The sequence below is a fragment of the Molothrus ater genome, chromosome 18 (assembly GCF_012460135.2).
Source record: "Molothrus ater isolate BHLD 08-10-18 breed brown headed cowbird chromosome 18, BPBGC_Mater_1.1, whole genome shotgun sequence".
Lineage (NCBI taxonomy): Eukaryota > Metazoa > Chordata > Aves > Passeriformes > Icteridae > Molothrus > Molothrus ater.
Genome location: NC_050495.2, coordinates 10,016,383 through 10,036,756, shown reverse-complemented (window position 1 = coordinate 10,036,756; position 20,374 = coordinate 10,016,383). Strand labels below are relative to the sequence as shown.

The 20,374-nt window shown below is 49.8% G+C and overlaps 1 protein-coding gene across 3 annotated transcripts in view; it reads left to right on the top strand.

The window, feature by feature from the left end:
• The window catches only part of TPCN1 (two pore segment channel 1), a 42,504-nt gene extending 22,730 nt beyond the window's left edge, over positions 1 to 19,774 (top strand). For all 3 annotated transcript variants that reach the window (XM_036393215.2, XM_036393214.2, XM_036393216.2), the window contains 21 exons: positions 653 to 741; positions 1,318 to 1,352; positions 1,891 to 1,949; positions 2,685 to 2,784; positions 3,702 to 3,818; positions 4,673 to 4,797; positions 6,357 to 6,405; positions 6,604 to 6,667; positions 7,446 to 7,490; positions 8,679 to 8,735; positions 8,826 to 8,879; positions 9,218 to 9,290; positions 9,499 to 9,606; positions 10,787 to 10,858; positions 11,794 to 11,883; positions 12,578 to 12,693; positions 13,372 to 13,418; positions 13,824 to 13,977; positions 15,275 to 15,411; positions 16,113 to 16,193; positions 17,192 to 19,774. In XM_036393215.2, the coding sequence (XP_036249108.1) occupies positions 653 to 741; positions 1,318 to 1,352; positions 1,891 to 1,949; positions 2,685 to 2,784; positions 3,702 to 3,818; positions 4,673 to 4,797; positions 6,357 to 6,405; positions 6,604 to 6,667; positions 7,446 to 7,490; positions 8,679 to 8,735; positions 8,826 to 8,879; positions 9,218 to 9,290; positions 9,499 to 9,606; positions 10,787 to 10,858; positions 11,794 to 11,883; positions 12,578 to 12,693; positions 13,372 to 13,418; positions 13,824 to 13,977; positions 15,275 to 15,411; positions 16,113 to 16,193; positions 17,192 to 17,314 (1,795 nt within the window). In that variant the 3' untranslated portion in view covers positions 17,315 to 19,774. The remainder of the gene's footprint in view (positions 1 to 652; positions 742 to 1,317; positions 1,353 to 1,890; positions 1,950 to 2,684; positions 2,785 to 3,701; positions 3,819 to 4,672; positions 4,798 to 6,356; positions 6,406 to 6,603; positions 6,668 to 7,445; positions 7,491 to 8,678; positions 8,736 to 8,825; positions 8,880 to 9,217; positions 9,291 to 9,498; positions 9,607 to 10,786; positions 10,859 to 11,793; positions 11,884 to 12,577; positions 12,694 to 13,371; positions 13,419 to 13,823; positions 13,978 to 15,274; positions 15,412 to 16,112; positions 16,194 to 17,191) is intronic.
• Positions 19,775 to 20,374: the final 600 nt, after the last annotated feature.

Below are 20,374 nucleotides of genomic sequence, written 5' to 3'. Positions count from 1 at the left end.
GCTTTTACTAGTTAACACAGTTTCTTAAGGCACTTAAAATATATTTCTACTCACTTAAAACTAAAGCTTACACTTTTACTTCATGTCTGTGTGGCTCAATATATTTCATTTTCTCTAAAGGTTCCAATTTAATCCCTGCATTCCTTTCTCTCTCTGAGGGACTCAGAGAGGCTTCTATTTCATGCATTCCAACAAAATCCCGCAAACATCCCAGGAAAGTCAGTGCTTTCACTGGCATTTGTGTTGGAGATTGTTCCACTGTGAGCTAAGTGTGGATGTGCTGGTGGTGCACAGGGCTTGGGTGTATAAACCAGCTCAGGGAGACCAGCACAGGGTGTGGCTGCACTGGCTCTGCTCCTGTGCTTGCCTGGAAGCTGCACAGTGAATCAGGGCTGGTCTTCAGTCTGCAGAAGGAGAGCTGACAACATGACATTAGTGTTGTTTGCAGTACCTGAGAGCTGACTGCAAAGGACAGATGGGTAGCTTGGAAATGATCCTAATTTAGCAAGCTTTCTACTTTTAATCCTTGGAGGGAGTGGGAAGAAAGCCCTCAAGTGTGGGGGGGTGGTGGTGGGGTTTTTTATTTCCCCTGACAACCTGGAGGAGTAAATGTGCAAATTTTAATTTATTAATGTTTTCTCTTATTTTTCAGAAATCTGCGACAGATCTTCCAGTCCCTCCCACCATTTATTGACATCCTTCTCCTCCTGCTTTTCTTCATGGTGATTTTTGCTATTCTGGGTGAGTTGTATTTATGGGTGGAGAAGTGATGCTCTTAACCAGTGATTGTCCAAAAGCAACGTGAACAGCCTGGTTGAATATAAATGATCAGATCCAAAGTGTTGCCAGGATCTTCCATTTATCCCATTTCATCTGCAGTCTGGAAGGCAGAGTTAAAACATCCAAAAAATCTGAAAGCTGGGTATTTAATTTTGAGACTAAAGTCCTTTTGACCTCTTCCAGAGCACAGTCAGTGGTGTGTGTTTTCAAGCTCTGCTTCCACCAGCTCTTCCTCAGTGTAACACTTTATTCTGCATCCCCACAAATGCATGTGTCTGGAGTGTACTTGCTACAGCCCAAACCACCCCCAGAAAGTTTATTTTCCAAAAGGAGCAGTGAAATGCCAATGACATCTATTGGCAAATCTCTGTGGAGAAAATCTTCCAGATACTCCCAATCTCAGGGTGTCAGAGAGGATTTGCTGTTAGTGGGACCTTTCCTTTGGGAATTGCTTCACTGCTCGACATTGAACTGACTTTATTTTTGTTTGTTTTTTCTCCTTTCTCTCCTTCTCTATTTTCTCTGCTGCCTCTTTAGGTTTTTACTTGTTTTCTCCTAACCACTCGGATCCAGTGAGTATCTCAATTTTTTCATTAAGAATTCAACATTACAGTGCAGTCATAGTTTATTAAACCATGTGAGACCAAACACTGGCAGCTCCTGGCAGTGTCACCCTGCTTTACCCTCAGTGGGGAGGAAGACTGTGGAAGGAACCTACTCCAAGACAGGATGTCCCAAAGGGAACATTCTCAGAGTTGTTCCTTGTTCTTGGTGCCCTCATTCAGCCAAAAGAGCCACCTGCCCCTGTCCCCAGGGGAGGAGGTGTCTGGGGCAAAGCTCAGCCACTTCCACTGCTGTGGTCAGAGTCCAGCAGCCACTGGTTCCTGCTGCCTGGGAAAAAGTACTTATAAAAATGTGCTTTTGGCTTAACCCTTCACACACCATTTCTCAGGGAACTTTAAAAGTGCTGTAGTACTTTTCCCTAGGGAAGGCATCAGGGAATTGTGGGAGTGCCTGAATCCAAAGGGGTTGGGGGACTGGTTGTTTCTTTGAACAAAATGTCCCTATGAGTTCCTGCTTGCATTTTGTCATGGGAATTTTTTCTTTCAGTACTTCAATACCTTAGAGAACAGCCTGGTGAATCTCTTTGTGCTTTTGACCACTTCAAAGTAAGTTCATGCTCTTCTATCTCAGTCTTTCCCTTGTCCCAAAGGAGTCTGGCAGAGCCAAGAGTTTATCTGCAGAAATGCTCTGTCCCAAAATGTGTGACCCCTTTCCTTTGCCTGAGAGAGAGAGAGAGATGTCCAGGGTCAGCCTGCATGGGAAGAGCTGCTATTCCACTTTACTTTAGGACACTGTGACCTCAGCTGCAGAGTTATCTCTAAGGACTCAGATGTCTTCATCACTGTGAGGGCAGTAAGGGGGAAACAGCTTTGTTAGGCCTTGGTCCAAGAAGGGAAAATGTGTTTGTGCTCCTTTGTCAGCCAACAGCTCACTGTTGAGAAGTAACTTCCCATTCCTGTGCTGCACTTCCCCTGTCTGCTAGGAAATTGGGATAACAGCAGTGAGTAAATATCGATCTGCTGTCAGGGAGAGCCCTGGGGATTAGGAGATTAGCAAAGGATGGAAGAAATCTGAGGTGGTAACACCTGCACCAGGGCTGTACTGCTGTTGTTAAGTACCAAAGCATAGCCCTTAACCACACCACAAATCCCATTTGGTGTTTGGGGTGTGTGAGGAATGCGCTTGCCACATTTATTATTTTTCCACAAGTTTTGTACAACTGTGCAGATCTTTAGATGTGAGTTCATACACACACACTCCCTTCCCTGTGCCTGTTGCTGTGCAGTGGGCTGTGTGCCATGAGGTTTTTGGGGCTCACCCTTGTGTCCTTTGGGATGCAGTTTCCCTGATGTGATGATGCCGTCCTACGCCCGCAACCCCTGGTCCTGTGTCTTCTTCATCGTGTACCTCTCCATCGAGCTCTACTTCATCATGAACTTGGTGAGTCCCCAGGGGAGCACTTCCCTTCCCTCTGCCTGCTTTTGGAGCTCATTGCTCAGCAGTCTTCCCCATTCCCAGAACTGCTCTGCAATCATCTCAGACCCTTTGGCAGAACACTTCTAGAAGTGGCAGCTTGGCTACAGATAGAACTCTTTTAATGTCTAACCATGAGGAATTGAACTAAATCACAGAAAACCAAATTATATGAGCATCTTTCAACTACTCTCCCATTAATATCGTGCTTGGAGTGACATACTCAGTTACATGAAATTTATTATCCTTCTCTGTCTTAATTATTTATCATAAGATGGCATTTTATTATCTGGACTTGCCCGAAATACTTTGTAAATCAGTTTGAAGGGGATGGAATTACTCAGGATGGCAGGACTGCAGTGCTGATCACTGCAGAGTGAGAGCACGGCTGCCCAGGGGAGGATGTGAGTGCTGGAAAAGGCCTTGCCAAAGGAGCTGAGGACTTCTGCAGCCCAAGGTGAGGGATTTGATGCTTGTGGTTGGATTTCACTGCCTCCCCAGATGGAGGGTTAGCTTTGCTCTGTGTTAGCCAAAGCTCCCAGGAAGGGTGGATGCAGAGAGCAGCCCTCAAACCCTGCTTTCCAGGAACAGATCAGGGCATTTTAATAAATCTTTTGATATGGCTTTCTGCTGGCACTTGTGTAGCTCTTAAAACCCACTAGCAAGTGTTGAGAGACCAGAAACATCTGGACCTCCTCTAAAAAGTGGATCAGAGCTTGGGGGTCCCTTTGTGGGATCCCTGGTGCCAGTGGGACCTCACCAGCTCCATCAGCAGCATTCCTGCTGCAGGCAGTGCCTCTCCTTGCTTCCCTGAAACCCTGCAGAGTATAAAGGTCAAAACAGCACTTCTTTCTTTTTTTTTTTTTTTTTTTCTGTCTTCTCAGCTTCTGGCTGTTGTGTTTGACACTTTCAATGACATTGAGAAGAGGAAGTTCAAGTCCCTGCTGCTGCACAAGCGCACGGCCATCCAGCACGCGTACCGGCTGCTGGTCACCAAACAGGTACAGCTGGGCCAGCAGCACCCTGGCCTGCCTGCTGACCTCCAAAAAAAGGGCTTTTTTCTCTGTTCATTGAGATCAGGCTCACCAGGGGCTGGTGGTTTTTTCATTCATGTTCACCTCTGTTAGTGGAGAAAAAGCAGAGTGGTCTGAATTTCAGCCCTGCGTGAGGTTATGGCTTGGTAAAATGAGAGAGGTTTGTTCTGGAGTGCATGTGATCATTGATTTCTCTCTGAATCAGCCTGGGTCACTTGAGGACTTGTTTGGCTTACCAGGCATCACTACTGAGAGGAGGGATGGGTCATACAATTGAAAATATAATCCATTCTCTAGATCCTGCACAAGTGAGCAGTGCAGAAACAGAAGGAATTCACCTACAAACAGCTTTTTACAGGGATAAGCACTGTGGGGAGAGGGTTGATTTCTTGCTTAACTTGTTGGAGCAGCAAGAGAAATAAGACCCAAAAATAACTAACCCACTTCTAGTAGATTAGTTCATGTTTAGTGCACATAGCTGATGGTCTTAAAAAAGTGCCATGATGGGATCTGTTAGGCTGCCTGCTAATTTCCCAAGAAGAGGGGTTGAACTCTGCTTGGGGTGTCTGGTTGGACAATTTTCAGGTGATGGGGCAGCAGGGAACAGTTCTGCATTTGCTGGAGGGACCCATTGCCAGAAAGGCTTTCTGATCTCTGTGCCCTGGGATGAGCTTGGTGTGTTAAAGTAATAGCTCAGGGTGCTTTGGGGGCTCAGTTATAACGTATGAAATCCTGCTTAAAACAAATCCAGAGTGAGAATTAAAAGCTCTGTTCATTCCTGCCTGCTGCTGCTGCTTCTGACAGCATTCCTTTGTTGCCAGAGGCCATCTGGAATTTCCTTCAAGCACTTTGAAGGGCTGCTGCGGTTCTACAAGCCTCGGATGTGTGCCAGGGAGAGATATCTCACCTTCAAAGCACTGAACCAGAGCAATACCCCTTTAGTCAGGTAGGATGGTCCTGCTGCTGTGTCACTCACATATTTTATGAGAATCCTTTCGCTAGGATTTTTCTCCTGAGGAGCTGAGAAGCCTCAGAAAAGAAATGTAAACAGTAACTATCTGATGGCTGTGGAATGTGCTCTGGAGACGGTTTACCAACAGGTGCATCTTTGATTGGCATCATGTGGATTGTTTTTTCTTGATGACCAATCATGGTCCAGCTGTGTTGAGGCTCTGGTCTGTCAGAGATTTTATTACCATTCTTTGCTAGCCTTCTGATGTCTCCTTTCTCTTTCTTTCGTGTAGCTTTAGTATGGCATTTTTAATATAATATATATCATAAAATAATAAATCAGCCTTCTGAAACATGGAGTCAGATCCTCATCTCTTCCCTCATCCTGGGGACCCTCAAGCACCAGCACAGTGCTGCACCCAGAGCAGGGAGCTTGCTGCACTCCCTGCAGCTGGGCTGTGCTTTGGAGAGGATGGCTGGGTTTATGCAGGGTTTTTCTGGCAAGCAGGCAGCTGGGAGGGGTGGGTACCCTGAGAGATGAGGTGCTGGAGTTCCTGCCCTCTTGTGGATACAGCACTGCTGGCACTCCCAGGCAGGAGCTGCTCCCCTCTCCCCTGGCAGAGCAGAGGCAGGGGCTGGGGAGCAGCACTGGAGCCTGCCTGGAGCATTTCCTCACTCAGCGCAGCCTCGCAGCTTTTAACAAGTTTTTGCTTTTTTCCAGCAGCTGGCTGTCCCCCCCAGGGTTTTGTTAATTAAAATTTGGTTCTACTGGTGCTTTCAGGGCTGCCATCCTCTGTGTTATGAGGCAGAGAATTGCCATTCTGGTGGGGGGTGGGTGCTGCTAACTCCAGCTAGCAAGGGAGTAGAGGGAATTAGAGCAGGAGACCTTCTCTTCCTTTTCCTTTGTTCTGCCCACAGACAGGTTCCAAGTGACTCTCCTATGAAACTGGTGCTGATGCTTCTCCTTGAAGTCAAGTGCCACAGAGAAGTATTGAAAATGGCACAGGGAGAAAGACTGAGTTGTGAAATTTAGGCACCAGTGTCACCAGTAAGAGTCTGAGAAGTTCAGCATCCTCACTTCCAGACACATAAAAGCTGTTACAGGCCTGACCCTGGGCACCTAGACAGGCACTCATGTTCTATGAGTTTCTTTGCTTTCATGTCCTTTTTCAAACTTCATTTTTACCTTGAAAAGAAAATGTGCAAGGATGTTAGAAAAGGACTGTACGAGTAATTAAGCCAGTCCAAGACTTCTTCATGAAGAGCAGTGCAATCTCCATCCCTTGGAACTGGCATCTAAGCCTCAGGTCTTTCCTCTCACTGGAGTTCAGCAGAGTCAGAGTTTCCCTTGAGGCTGAAGCATTTCAGAAAGGAGATTCTGGCTATTGTCAATCAGGAACCTTTGGCCAGGCTGGGAGGAGGTCACTGCTGGGTCCTGTCAGCTGTGGCTGCAGTTCTGATAAGGAGTTAATAACTTCCAGGACTCTCCACTGGTGATGTCTGACAGGGACAATTAAGGATCTCTCTGATCAGATGTTTCTTTCTGTTTTGCAGTCTAAAGGATTTTTACAATTTCTATGAAGTTGTTGGCTTAAAATGGAAGGTAAGAGTTTGTTGGGTGGAGAGGAAGCAAACCGTGTGTGGGAGGGAGAGAAAAGGAGTGGTTAGAGAGGAGCTGGGTGAGAAACAAAGGCAATCTAAGAGAAGCAGTGCTGGGGGTAGGGTGGGTCTCCATCCCTGCCGTGTTTTTCTGGCTGGGTGTGGCTCTGGCTGCTGCTGACCGTGGCTGTTCTGCTTCCAGGCCAAGCGGAACCGCGAGCACTGGTTCGATGACCTGCCACGGACTGCCTTCCTTATCTTCAAAGGTAACTCACCCTTGGCATGGCAGCATGGGCTCAGCTGGCAGGAAGAGCCTTTCTTTACAAAGACAGGACACTCTGAAGGGACTTTCTCCTGTGTCCCTGGCAGACACCTGAGGGAAGGCCTTCTAACCAACTCCATGTGCATCCAGAGCCTCCGAGGCCAGAGACTTGGATTCAGAGTCTCCAGGGAGGATTTCTATCCTGGAAATATTCCTGCAGTGGCTGTGGACTGGGATTTGGGTTGTCACAAAAGCTCTCAGGCTGCCTGGTCCCATTCAGGTCAAGGACAGCAGTTTGGGAAGGGAAGAAAGGCCTGAAACCCCCATCAGAGTCATGTCTTGCCGATTTACCTCCTGTGTCCCAAGTTCCCTGACTGGATGTCACCATTCAGAATTAAGCACCTGCAGCTCTTCTGAGGTGGTGTGTGCTCCTGGGGAGCAGCTGACACCCTCTGATCCAAACACAGCTGCCACAGGAGCCCTCAGAGCTCTGCTGATGCTCCCAACCCTCCTTGTTGTTCCAAACACAGAGCATTTACCTCTGTCCACCCCAGAATTAGCACTTAGAGACCAAACAGGGCATCCTGGGGGCTAAGGATAAGGATTTCATTGCTGCTAAAATTCTAAAGGATATTTAAACTTGTTCCCAAAAAGTGGAAGCTAATAATCTGCTGATCTGTTTAGTTTCTATGGAAAATGTCTCTAGGGAGAAGAGAGAGGGGTCTGTGGTGTGGAGGATGGTGTAAACCATGGTTTGTTTTGTCATCCTTTCCTTCACACAGGCATCAACATCCTGGTGAAGTCCCGTGTGTTCCAGTACACCATGTGTGAGTAGGAATAATCTGCTTGGCTCCCTTGCTCGTGTGCCTCTGGTCTGCTGGCTCTGCCAGCCCTCCAAGGAACTTGGAGGAACTTTCACAGAGTCACTGGGCTGGAAGAGACCTTGAACATCATGGAGTCCAACCCAGCCCCAGCACCTCAGCTAAACCCTGGCACCCAGTGCCACATCCAGGCTTTGTTAAACACACCCAGGGATGGGGACCCCACCACCTCCCTGGGCAGAACATTCCAGAACTTTATCACCCTTTCTGTGAAAAACTTTTTCCCAATCTCCAACCTGTATTTCCCTTGGTGCAGCTCGAGGCTGTGTGCTCTGGTTGTGTCAGTGCTGCTGGAGAAAGAGCCCAGCCCCAGCTGAGCACAGGCACCTTTCAGGAGCTGTGCAGAGTGATGGGGGCAGCCCTGAGTCTCCTTTGCTCCAGGCTGAGCACCCCCAGCTCCCTCAGGGCTTCCTCACAGGCTTTGTGTTCCACCCCTTGTTGCCTCCTCTGGATGCACTCAAGCATCTCAATGTCCTTCCCAAACTTGGTGTGGTCTGAGCTGTGGTTCATAGACAAATGTTGGAGTTTTGGTGCAGAGGGAGGGAACTGCTGCATTGTCCCAGCAGCCTGGGCTCTCAGCTCTCGTTCTGGAGAGGCTCCCTGGCTCACTGCACAGCACCTCTGTGAGGCCTGTTGCATTTAGGTGGCTTGGTGGTCAGCTTTCCCAACCTTGGGGGGTTTATCTTGCAGCTGAAGGGTGCTGGATGAGGAAGTGCCTCCCCAGTGAGCCACATTCTGTGTGCTCTCAAGGAGCTGTGAGCATCCTCACTGCTGGAGGGATTGCTTGGCAGCTGAGCTGCCTGAGACAGGGAGTCTGTGCCTCTCTCCTCTAGAGGAGGAAGAGTGCTTCTCCTGCTGCTACCTGCTGGCTTCTAAGTGATTATTCCTACTCAGTAATTTGGGGTTTTTTTTACATTTTAGTTTTGCTTCTTTTTGAACATAAAGGCACTGCATCTCTTAAAGACCTGGAGAAAGACATGGGGGAAGACTCACAATTTATGAGTTCCCTTTGTTCACTGAATACCACTGAATTCTGGAACCAATACCATTTGTCCTATATTGTGTTCTTTTTGTTGGCCTAAGAAATGGATACCCAGGAGTGGTTTTGCTATGGGTTTTTCCTTTCTTTTCCAGACACTGTGGTGGCTGTGAATGGAATTTGGATTCTTGTTGAAACCTTCATGCTGCAAGGTAGGAAACAGCACAGCTTGTTGCTCCACCTTGGTGCTGGGGGACTGGAAAAAAGGGAGGACTTGAGAAAGCTGTTCTTGTGTCTTGCAGGAGGGAATTTCTTCTCCAGGAATGTCCCTTGGAGCTACATAGTCTTCCTCACAAGTAAGCTGATGCCTCCCAACAGAGCTGTGTCATTTCCTGAGGAGCTGGGAAGGGAATTGAAGTTATGGGTGTAGAGCCTCCATCCAGAACAATGGTGTGCCTGGCAGGGATTGTTTTGTAGACTTCTCCAGAGAGAAATCTCCATGAACACAGGGAAATGTATTGATTTGGAGGGGAAAAGTCCCTTTGGCACATCACTGAGAGTGAAGAGGATGGGTGGGGTCAATTAAACCCCTGTTTAACAGAAATCCTTTAAAACCACCACACATCCATGAGGGCAAGGCTTCCCATGGGCCTTTCCTGTGAGGCTGCTCATTCCTGATGCTCTTGTGTTGCAGTCTATGGTGTGGAGCTGCTCCTGAAGACCACTGGGCTGGGGCCTGTGGAGTACCTGTCCTCAGGCTGGAATCTGTAAGTGCACATCCATCTTTTTGGGTTGGAAACACCAACTCCTGAGCCAAGCCTGGAGAGAGGAGGCCATCAGCCAGCTGTTAAAATTCTTCTGCCCCTGGCCTCGTGCATCTTGTTAGGCTAGAGCAGCACCAACCCCTCTTCTCTGCTGAAGCACTGCTGATAAATCATTACTCTTACATTTATTTCATTTCATTTTTCTTTCCAGCTTTGACTTCTCAGTCACCCTGTTTGCATTTTTGGGGCTCATGGCACTGGCATTCAACATGGAGCCCTTTTACTTCATCGTGGTCCTGAGACCCCTCCAGCTGCTGAGGTGAGCTGGGAAAGGCTGGGAAGGAGGAGTTCCAGAGAGCAGGTGGGAGAAAACAGGGCTTGTTTTCCATCAGTCCCACTGGGGACTGAGCTCCTTAGCAGGAGAGGGCAAGGATTGCTCTGTGGGAATGTGACCGTGGCCAACAGGAATTGCGTGGGGTAATGGGATTAGCCTGAGTTATCAAAATGAGAGATAACAAAAACTTGGGATGGGATATGAAAACCCTGTGCTTTGGAGCTTAAGCTGATCTCTAATAGAGATCAAGGGATTTACTGGGGACAGATTATCCTGTGTCTGCCTTCGTGGGGTTCTTACACCTCCTCTAAATTGTCTGATGCTGTTCAGAGAAAAGCTTTTCTGTCAGGGTGAGATGGTCTGAGGCAGTTTAATAATTTCCATTGAATTACCAGAAATTACAGTTTTCAAAGGATGCTGCTTTCTAGGGTGAAGTACTGCCCTGCTCCAACTGCATCTCACACTTGGAGCAAGACCATGGCCTGTCACCTCTCTGCAGTTCAGGGAGCTGGGGCTGATTAACCCTCTCATGTCGAGGTACCCTCACCTTCACAAACACCTCCAGAGCCACAGGGGGAAGGGATTTGAGGTGAAATGTTTCATTAAAAACAAGCTGATGTAATTTAGCTCTTCAGTGAGGATTTTAAGAACACTTCATGACACTCAGGAGGGGAAAAAAAATAATGTTTTCTCTGTTCCTCTCCTGCCAAAGCCTGTTTGGCAGCTGTGTTTCTCTGTAAAGGCTGATGGGGTTGCCAAATCTTAAATTAGCAGGCACAGTGTAGTTTTCTTTCATCAATTTTTATTGGGTCATGGGGGAAACACAGAAAAGCTTGTGTCTGGGGGAAGCAGGAATGAATCCTGACCCTGTTCACAGGTCTAGTGTAAGTTCTTACAATTTTTAGGAGTTTTAAATAGCTGTTTATGCATCATGCCATGTAAAAAGAAAGCCTTTTTTTCCCTGAGATCCTCAGTCCTGTAGAATGTATCATAAACATTTAGATGGGACTGCAGAGAGGTGAGCAGACACCACTTGAGCAGAAAGTCAGGAAACTTCACTGTCATTGACCAGCAAGGTAGAGAGGGCTGGGATTCTCCTTTTTGCTCTTTCCCCCAACACCAGGAGAGCTGCAGGCTGTGGGTAACTCCTGGCCTCTCCTTTCAGGCTGTTCAAGCTGAAGAAACGCTACAGGAACGTGCTGGACACCATGTTTGAGCTGTTCCCTCGCATGGCCAGGTACCACCTCTGCTCCTGGGGTGGTGGCAGGGACAGGGGAATGAAGGTTTGGGGTCAGGCTGGGGGACCTGTGCAACCTGCTGAAGGGATTTAGGGGTGATGGCAGGGGGAAGGCAGTGAAAATTTGGGCTCAGGATAGGGGCCTGTCCTGCTGAAGGGATCTAGGGGGTGATGGCAGAGAGGGGAATGAAGGTTTGGGGTCAGGGCAGGTCCCTGTCCAACCTGCTCTGATCTGTCAGTGGGTAGTTAGTGATTCTTCTCAGCCAGAGGAGTGTTCATCTTCCAATTCCTTGGAGCAACAACAGTCCAGCACCCTGGGCTCCTCCTGCTTTGGTGCTAGGAGGATAACTAAGAATGATTTTTAGTTTTTCTCCCCCATCCCAGCTCTTGCTGGAAGACAAAGCCCCTGTGGGAAGAACATTGGCACAAATCCCCTTGGCCCCAGCTGTTCCCTGTCCTCAGCAGAGCCCCTGAGAGCGTTTTTGTGGAATGGTGGGGCAGAGGGAGCCTGGAGCTTGAGTGCTGCTCCTCAGCCCTGCCTCCCTGCCAGGAGTCCTGAGCTGGCTGGAGAGCCCTGCTCTTGGCACAGTCCCTGCCTGCAAGGATGTGGAGAGGGCACAAAACAGTGTGTGGTGTTCTTTAGTGAAGGAGCTGTGGAGAGATGTTTATTGAACAGAAAAGGACAGGCTGGGAGGGGATCCAGGCTGCTCTTTGCTTTCTCTCTTCAGTGAGTGGCAAACTCCTTGTCCAAGGGCTCTCTGAATGAGAGCAGGAAAGAGCTGCAGAGCCACAGCAGCAGGGAGGGTGGGCTGGGGTTTCCAGTGCTGCTTCCCATCCCTTGGAAATTCCTCCCAGAGCAACCAGCCTAGGATTTTGTGTTTCCCTGCCTTAGCAACTCTTCAGCAGCACAGTACTCTTTCTGTTTCTGCCTCCAGCCTGGGTTTAACCCTGCTGATCTTCTACTATTGCTTTGCCATCGTTGGCATGGAGTTCTTTGCTGGCGTGGTCTACCCGAACTGCTGCAAGTGAGTACCTCAATCCAGCCCCCTCAAGAGTGCTTTTGGTGCTCAGCCAGCAGCAGGGAGCTCTGGCAGCTCCATTTCCCTGTGGAGAAGTGGCCTGGGGCTGAATGGAATGGGATTTTGTAGCTAAGGCAATACATGGCAAAAATCCAGGAGATACTTCATTTCTCTTGCCCCATGCCTGGAAGTGTCCAAGGCCAGGTTGGACAGGGCTTGGAGCAACCTGGGATGGTGGAAGGTGTCCCTGCCCATGGCAGGGAGTGATGATGAGCTTTAAGGTCCTTTCCTACCCAAACCATTCTGTTTCTATGATGCCAGAGTTGCTTGTCCAGCAGCAAATTCACCCAACATAAATTCACCTGCTCCTGGACTCTAAGCTGTGCTTGTGCCCTTTTCACCTTTAATGATGGCAGACCACTTGGAAATGCCAAGCTTGAAGGGTGTGAGCCAAGAGCTCAAACTCTCAGTTTCTCTGGTATAATATTTGCTGAATGATTAGAAAGACTCCATGTACTCCATGTGCTCATGTGCTGTGAAGGGGAGAGGATTCCTTTCAGAGGAAAAGACAAATATTGGCCAAGAGGTAGAAATTGCCACTCTTCTTACCACCTTCTAGAGGGGCTGGTGTTTATAACTTTTTAGATTTCCCTTGCTTTTCCAGTCTCTGCTGATTCTTTGTCCTGTTTTCTCCAACCAGCACAAGCACGGTCGCAGATTCCTACCGCTGGGTGAACCACACAGTTGGCAACAAAACAGTTGTGGAAGAGGGTTATTACTATCTCAACAACTTTGACAACATTCTGAACAGCTTTGGTAAGGGCACTTTTGTCCCTAGAAAAGATTATCCTGTGTTCCTGCAGAGCTGGATGGCTCTGTAATGCTCATGTGAGCCTGGGACTCTCCCAGGCAGTCCTGCTAATGCACCTCACTCAGCATCCTGCTCTTTCTGTCTGGAGAGCTCCAGCTGACTGACTGTGCCAGGCACTGCTCTGCAGGGGAAGCAGAGGTCTCTCAGAGCCAGCTGGAAGGCAGCAGATCTGTTCTGGCTGGTGATCACACCAGAGGTGTTCAAGGAGGGCATTAAGGCACTGCCCTTCTAAGGAACCAACAGCCTCTCTTTAAACACTCTGATGAAGAATAATTTGAATGTGTTGATTGTTCTCCATGATTTTTCATAATGTGTGAGCAGAGTGATTATCTCCTGGAGATTTCAGAGGTCTCCATGCTCTCTGGTGAGGAGTCAGGTCTGATTTCCTTAGGAAACAGAGATGGAGCAGTGCTGGAGGTTCTGTGTGTCTGACCCTTTGTCTGAAGGAGCTGCAGTGGGGAGGGTCTGCATTCTCTCTGGATTTGCTGTTTATTTGTTTTTATTCAAACTTGGCTGGCTTGTGTCAGTCTTCCCTGTCAAACACTTCATCTAAAAATCACTGTAAAGCAGGTCAGGATGGATAAAACAATTACCTGTGTGTGTTTGCTCCCTCTTGTGTGCAGTGACGCTGTTTGAGCTGACGGTGGTCAACGACTGGTACATCATCATGGTGAGTGAGCCCCTGCAGGCAGCACGGGCTGCCAGCTCAGGCACACCTTCCACAGCACCACTGCTTTCCTCCCGTGGTGGCTTTGTTGCCAGGTGTCTTTTGGCCCTGATTGTTGGGAGGCATTTGACCCCTGCCATGCTGCTGGGCACGTTTCAGGCTTCACAGGCTGGACAAATGAAGTCACCCTGTACTCTAGTTTGTCACCCTGCTGTCCAAAGCCACCAGCTTTGGATGTTCTGTGTGTTTGCCTGTAGGAACATCTCTTTTTAGCTGTTGGGGCATTGAGCATTGCACAAGCACTCCCTGGGGGCAGAGTGTTTGTGCAGCTTTGTGCCTGTTGATAAGCAGTTAACGCTGCCTCTCCCTCCTTTTGTGCACTGCTCACTCCTTCCCTCTCCTCTTTAGGAAGGGGTGACATCCCAAACCACTCACTGGAGCCGTCTGTACTTCATGATCTTCTACATTGTGACCATGGTGGTGATGACAATCATCGTGGCTTTCATCCTGGACGCTTTTGTGTTCCGCATGAACTACACTCGGAAGAACCAGGATTCAGAAGGTCAGAGCTGAGGCCTGGCTGACCTGCAGCCTTGTGTCTTCTCTCCCTGGTACTTCATGTCTCTAGGAGAAAATGGGATTGGCCAGGAAAAAACAGAGTTTTTAATTTTCTTTTTTTAACCTGACATCCTGAGCTAATTCTTTTGCTCATTGTTCTTTTGCTTGAGCTTGTTCTTTGTGTTATGTTTCTGTCTGGTCTTTCTGCTCTGCCCTTCATCTCTCCCCCAGAATTCCCCAAAAAGCATGAGTGGGTGTATTTATGTGGGTTTTATATATATCTGTGCACACACACACAAACTTCAACCACTTGAGCCATTTCAACCAAATTCTTTGAAATAGGAAGTCCATGTGCATTTCATGCAGGGTTTCTAGGAAACATTGCAGCAATGATGTAGCAAAGCTCAACGAGGGACCTTGCAGGAAGGGAAGATTGATAATTTTTTTAAACCAATTTCCCTTCCTCACTAATACACTCACTGGTGGCAGGATGTGTCCCCAAGGTGATTTGCCAGCACTTTCTGCCGTGACCTGGAGGACAAGAGACACTGCCTGTGCAGTTCTTCCCACATTTTCTGGTTGTGCTCAGGCTGCTGACTCTGTGCTGGTTCTGGATGTGCCTTTCCCTCTAGGAACTGGCAGAGACTGGGCTCTGCATCCCCCTCATCCCTTACTCACTGTCCTGTTCCTCCTGAGCTGGGGTCTGGAACTGCAGGCCCCTTCCTGACCTGCCAGTTCAGGTGCCAACGCCACATTCGTGGCTCACAGCCCTTCTCCTGCTGTTCCTTCAGGTGAAGGCTCCATCCTCCTGGGGTTTTAGGTGCCAGAAGATCAAATTTGTGTGGCCCAGGAGCTGTTAAGTAGGGAAACACTTGTGCTCCTTCCTGCACCCAGTTTGAAGGGAGCAGTGAGGGACATTGGTTAGCCCTGGGCTCCCAAGCTCTCTTAGGCAGGTGAAGGTCAAAAGGCAGAAACTCTTGTGTGATTATTTGATTTCTTAATTTACAGGCTAACAAAAAAGCTACAAGATTTACTTTCTTTTAAGATACCAAGGAGCCTGATGAGAATAGTTTGAGTCAGAAGGTTTGCTGGCCCTTCTCACTAGTTAACTTTCTCCCTGCCTTGTTGGGGGTTGAACATACCCAAGTTCCAGTCACAGAAGCAGGTACAGACTGTACCTGACCTCTGGCTTGGTCCTGTGTGCTTTAGGCTTTGCCTTCCAGGGTTATGGTAGCAGCTGGTGAAGCAATGCTCATCTTGCTGACTTTTGTTCCCCCTCTTTCTGTTTCTTGCCTCTCCAGAAGATAATGGCATTGTTCTGGAGAAGGAGATCTCCAAGGAGGAGGTGATTGGCATAATTGAGCTGTACAAGAGGACTTCAGCTGCCACTGAAACAGCTCAGCTGCAGAAGATCGTGTTGCAGATGGACAAATATGGGGTAAGAGGAAACACTGAGAGTTCTCACCTTCAGGGAGGGAGGTGTGCCAGGGCCCCTTTGCCTGTCTGGAGAGAGGAGATCCCCCTGCCTGTGTAAAGTTCAGGGCTGAGCTGCTGGAGGGACTCTGCAGCATCACAGAATTTTGCTGCTCTGGAAAAGCAGCAGCTGCTCCTTGCTTAGCCTTGACAAAGTCTGGTCCCTGCTGCCTGACAACTTCCCTAAGAGCTGTCCTGGCCTCTGCTGACTGGAAAAAAAGCATATTTATATTTCCTCTAAGGAAGCCACTCTCTCCTAATTCTCCTGCTTGTCTCTCTGTGCCATCAGAGAGCCCTGAGGCTGGGACAGTCCTGGAGCATTCTGTAGCAGCATGATGGCATTGGTTCCTGATCCTTCCTTTCTCCATGACACTGCTTATGCTTCCATTCTAAAACATTCTACACTGGGAAAATGAGCTCTTGTCTCAGAACTGTTGTGTCATGCACCTGGGCAGAGCTGAGTGGTTGTTCTAGCAATGGCCACGGTTACCCCTGTGTCACCATGGCACAGGGCAGGTGCTGCAGCCTCTCAGGTGACAACAGAAGGAGCCTGGGGTGGCCTGAGCTCATCAGTGGGTGATGGGTGTCCACAGGAAGGATGCTTGAAGTTCCAGCTGCTCAGTGACTGATGAATGTCTTGGTGTTTGCTCCTTCCCAACTCTCCAGCAAATGTCCACAGTGTTCCTGGGACGCAGGTCCAGGACCAAGAGTGACCTGAGTATGAAGATGTATGAGGAGGAGATCCAGGTATGTGGGGCTGAGCTGGAGCTGCCAGCAGATCTGTGGTGAGAGCATTCCCTGGAGTAACAGCCCATCCTGTCAAACACTGCTTTCCTCTGAGCCCAGGGTTTGTTTCCCCACAGGGCCCATCAGAGCTCCTCAGTGGGTGCAGGAGTGTCAGGCCAGTGACAGTAACTACCCTGGGGGTGTGCACAGGCTTTGCTGAGCTGCCCTGGGCTCCCCAGGTGTCTGCTGGGGCTGTGAGCACGGTTTGGTGCTGCCTAGGGCTTGGCTGCTGAGCACAGAGCTCTTAAACCTCTGGAATGTGGTTGTGTTTGAGCTTAGGTGTGTCTGTCTGACACAGGAAGCAAGGCTGGCTTGTCCCAGGCAGGCCTGCCTGGTTTGCAGGCTGAGCAGGATGGGAGACAAGTAAATCAGCAGATTCCCTGGAGTTTTAGCACCTTCCTGCCAGTGCCACCCATGGTCAGGAGCTTTCTGCCATGGGTTTGGTCACTGCTAAAGGTAGTTGAAGGTTGTGGGCTAATGTAATGATAAGTGCTGAAAAAATCAATCTTGTAAGCATTTGAATCTGTCCTTTGTCCCCAGAGCAGACAGAGTGGGGGTGAGTCTTGAGTCCCCCTAAGGAAAATGCACATTATTTACCATGGGGCTGGGTCACCTGCAGAGAAACTTCCTGCCTGTTCTGCTTGGTCTGTGCTGAGGGATGTGACATCCTGGCACAGCCTGGGTGCTGCCCAGCACCAGGAGCTGCTCTGCAAGTCCCAGACATCATGGGAACAACCATCCTCAAGCCCTGGGTGTTCAGGAGGGACATCCTGAGGGTGGGAAGTTTCCTTGGGCTGTGGCTGGGAAGGCATGCTGCAGTTAGCTGAGCTGTTCCAGGAGGTTAAGCTGCACCCAAGGCTTTGGGAAGAACCCTCTGTGCCCCAAAAAACATGCCCCCACTGCAGGCTCTGCCCTTTTGGGGTGATCCTGATCCCTGCCTGTTTCCTCCCCTGCTGCAGGAATGGTATGAGGAGCACTCCAGGAAGGAGGAATCTCAGCCACCAGTGCAAGAGGCTGCATCTGCTGCCAGCAGCTCCCTGAAGCCCCTGAGCCTCCGGCAGCGCTCCCAGACTGTCATCTAGGCCCAGCTAACACAGCCACCTTCTATGCAATAACCTAGAGTATTCCTGCCCAGCCAGCCTGGATTTAGGGAGGGTGTATATAGATCTGTCAGTGTACCAGTGTAGGGATCAAACCTTGCCCCCAGCAGTGGTTGCTGAGAAGCCAGAGGCCCAGGGGGCTCGGGGGAAGGCTGCTGCACACAGATGTGATGCACATCTGGGCAGGACAGAGCCCTTGTCCCTCTGAGCCCCTTCCCAGGCTCCAGCTGCTGCTGCTGCTTGTCTTAGCTCTAACAGACCTTGGGGAAAGGGATGTGTAATCCATTAGCAGCAGGGAATTCGCTGAAGTCACCTGCTTAACAGTAAAACTTGGGCCCTTTTGGAAGATCCCTGTTGCTCAAAGGGTACCATTAACCTCGGGACAAAAGATCAGGGAGTGAGTTTTTGTTTCTGCTCCACCTTCCTTACGCAAAGAAAGGGGAGGTGGTGTGAAATCTCAGCACTTTTGGAAGGGCAGCCTGCCCTCCCCCTCCTTTTTGGCACACCTAGATGCACTCCAGCAGTAGCTTCAGCTCTGTAGTAGCTCCAGCTCTGATTACTGAATTTTGCTGTCCCCAAGTAGTTCTGAGGCAGAACTGAGGGCCAGCACCCCATCATGCTATGGCCATAGGGGGGGCAGGGCTTTGGGGACTCTGCATCACTGCTGGTCAGTCCTGCCCCTGGCACTGCCTGGGCTTGGGTCACCTCTGCAATCCCCAGAGCTCCTGTCTCTGCTCAGGGAGGGGCTTCTGAGGGCTGTGGGGCTCTGCCACTTGGCCACCTGCCCTGTGAAACCTCTCTGGCTGGTCCTTAGCTGGCATAAATGGCTGGGAAGAAGAGTGGAAGGTTTTGCAGCTCCAAGTCTGGCTTTCTTCTGCCTAGCTCTGGGTTAAGCAGAGCTCCTGGGCATCACACACTCCTGCTGGTCAGTCCTCACTCCAGCTGAGCAAGTCCCAGCACAGACTGGGGCTCCTCCCTTGCAGGAATGTTTCTCAGGCTGGAAAAGTTCAGCTCAGTCAGGTGTTGGTAAGATCCACTGAAGAGCTCTACTGTTCCCCTGGGTTTTGGTTGCAGGAGAACGTGGAAGTCAAGGATTCTTCTCACCTGCCTGCTTTTCTGCACCTGAGAGCTGAGGGATAAGGAGGAAAGGGGAGAAGGGATCCCTTCCCAGCTCTGCCACGTTTGAGGGATTGTGGCAGTTGTGTCACCTTTGGACCTGTCTCTCCAAGTCTTTGTTTTCCCTGTCAGCACTGGAAGTTCTGAGGGCTGGAAGTCCCTGGCAGCTGGGAGGTTCCCTCACCTCTTGCTGTTTATCTTTCCTCAGGTTCAGATTAAAGAGTGGAGCTTCCTGAGGAGGCTTCCCCCTTCTCCCAGTGCCCCAGGCAGTGGGAGATGTGTGTCCCCATCCCTTTGTCCCACATGCCTCTCTCTTCATGGCCTCACCTCGTGGCAGAGGGCTGATCCCACCTGGGCAGCTCAGGAGCGTTTCCTGGGTGGGTGAGACTTTGAGAGGGAGGCAAGACAGAGCTGCTTCTGGAAATCTCTCCCTCCATGGCACAGTGAGAGCACTTGGAAGGAGTAGGAGAGCAGCACACACGCACCAGTGGCTGCTCCCAACCCTTGCCAGACTCCCTGGGTGCCTCACGGCAACTCTTTGTTTTCTTTCTGGATACTTGCAGGTATGAAACCACTTCTGAGCTGACCCATGAAGGACCTTAAAGGGCTGTTTTCCAAACCATAAATTCAACCACAAAATGAAGGAGCAGTGCAGTTGTTGCTCTTGCAGTTGCTCTGCGTGGAGTGGCAGCCCGGGAGGTTTATCCAGATTAGTCCTGGGGCTGCAGGAGATGGTGTTTATTGTGCTTTAACTTGTGGCCAGGGTGAATGAGCATTATGAAGGTTAGTGGGGAAAAAAATGTGGCTGTGGTTAATCTCCACATTCCCCTACAGCTGATTTCTCCTGGCAGGGCTATCAGTGACTTTATTTTTTCTTTGGGGGTTGTTTTCGGGATGCGAAAGGAGCTGTGGCTTTAAGCTGTGCTGAGGAAGGCACTGAGGGCTGATCATGCAATAAAGGGCTCCCTGGAGGGCTGGGGGTCAGGGTGCTGCCTCCAAGGTGTTGATCCTCCCCCACATACCCCCTGTGTTCATTAGTTTTGTATAACCAAGGAGGGCAGCAGCAGTTTGCTTCTTCCATATGTCTTTGGAAGGAAACAAAGTTTGAGTACGGGGCATCCCCTTCTATTTATCCTCCTCTCCCTCCCCCCACACACAGACTGACAATGGAGACAATCATTTTGTAGGGAGCACGGGAGGAAGCACTGCAGGATTTTGTATGCTGGCGTTTTGTTTATAAAAAACCTGATTTTATGGACGTGTCTGTCAGATGTTCTCTAGATTTTTTTCAGGCGCACTAATAAAGAGCATCCTCGGCTTCGTAAAGGCTTCCTTTCCTCCTTCCCCTCTTACTCCAGAGGTGGGGTTGGCCAAGCTGGAGCATTTCCAGTGTTTGAAGAGGAGCCTGCCTGCCCTCTCTGGTGGCAAGTGCTTGTGTTGGGAATATTTTGTGTGCACGCCTCACTGAGCTGCTCCACATTCCTGTTCCAGGACATTACAGAGCCTGCCTTCCCCCTGCCAGCTTTTTCCCTAAACATCAAGATTACTCTTTCAAAGTTAGGTTTGTTAAGGTGCATTGCTGAGGCCAGCAGGGGTGTTTGACCCTGCACCTCTGTCTGGGACGTGTGCCAGGGTTTGGGTTGCTTTAGCCCTGCCTGTGGCAGGAAGTGGGCGTTGTGTCCCGGATCGTTCCAGCAGCTGCGGGAGCAAGGTCGGGGCAGAGCCGATGGCTGTGGGCACAGGGAGGGTTATTTTTTGTGAAAGCTGCTGGTGTCTGTTAGAAAAAGGAGAAATGCTCCTCAGGCCCAGGAGGAAAGGAGGAGGAGCCTGGTCTGACAGTTGTGGTGTTTTCTCAACACCCCCTCTCCCGTGGGGCAGGGTGAGGGTGTCCCTCTGCTCCAGCCTGTGCCCTGTGTCCTCTCCAGC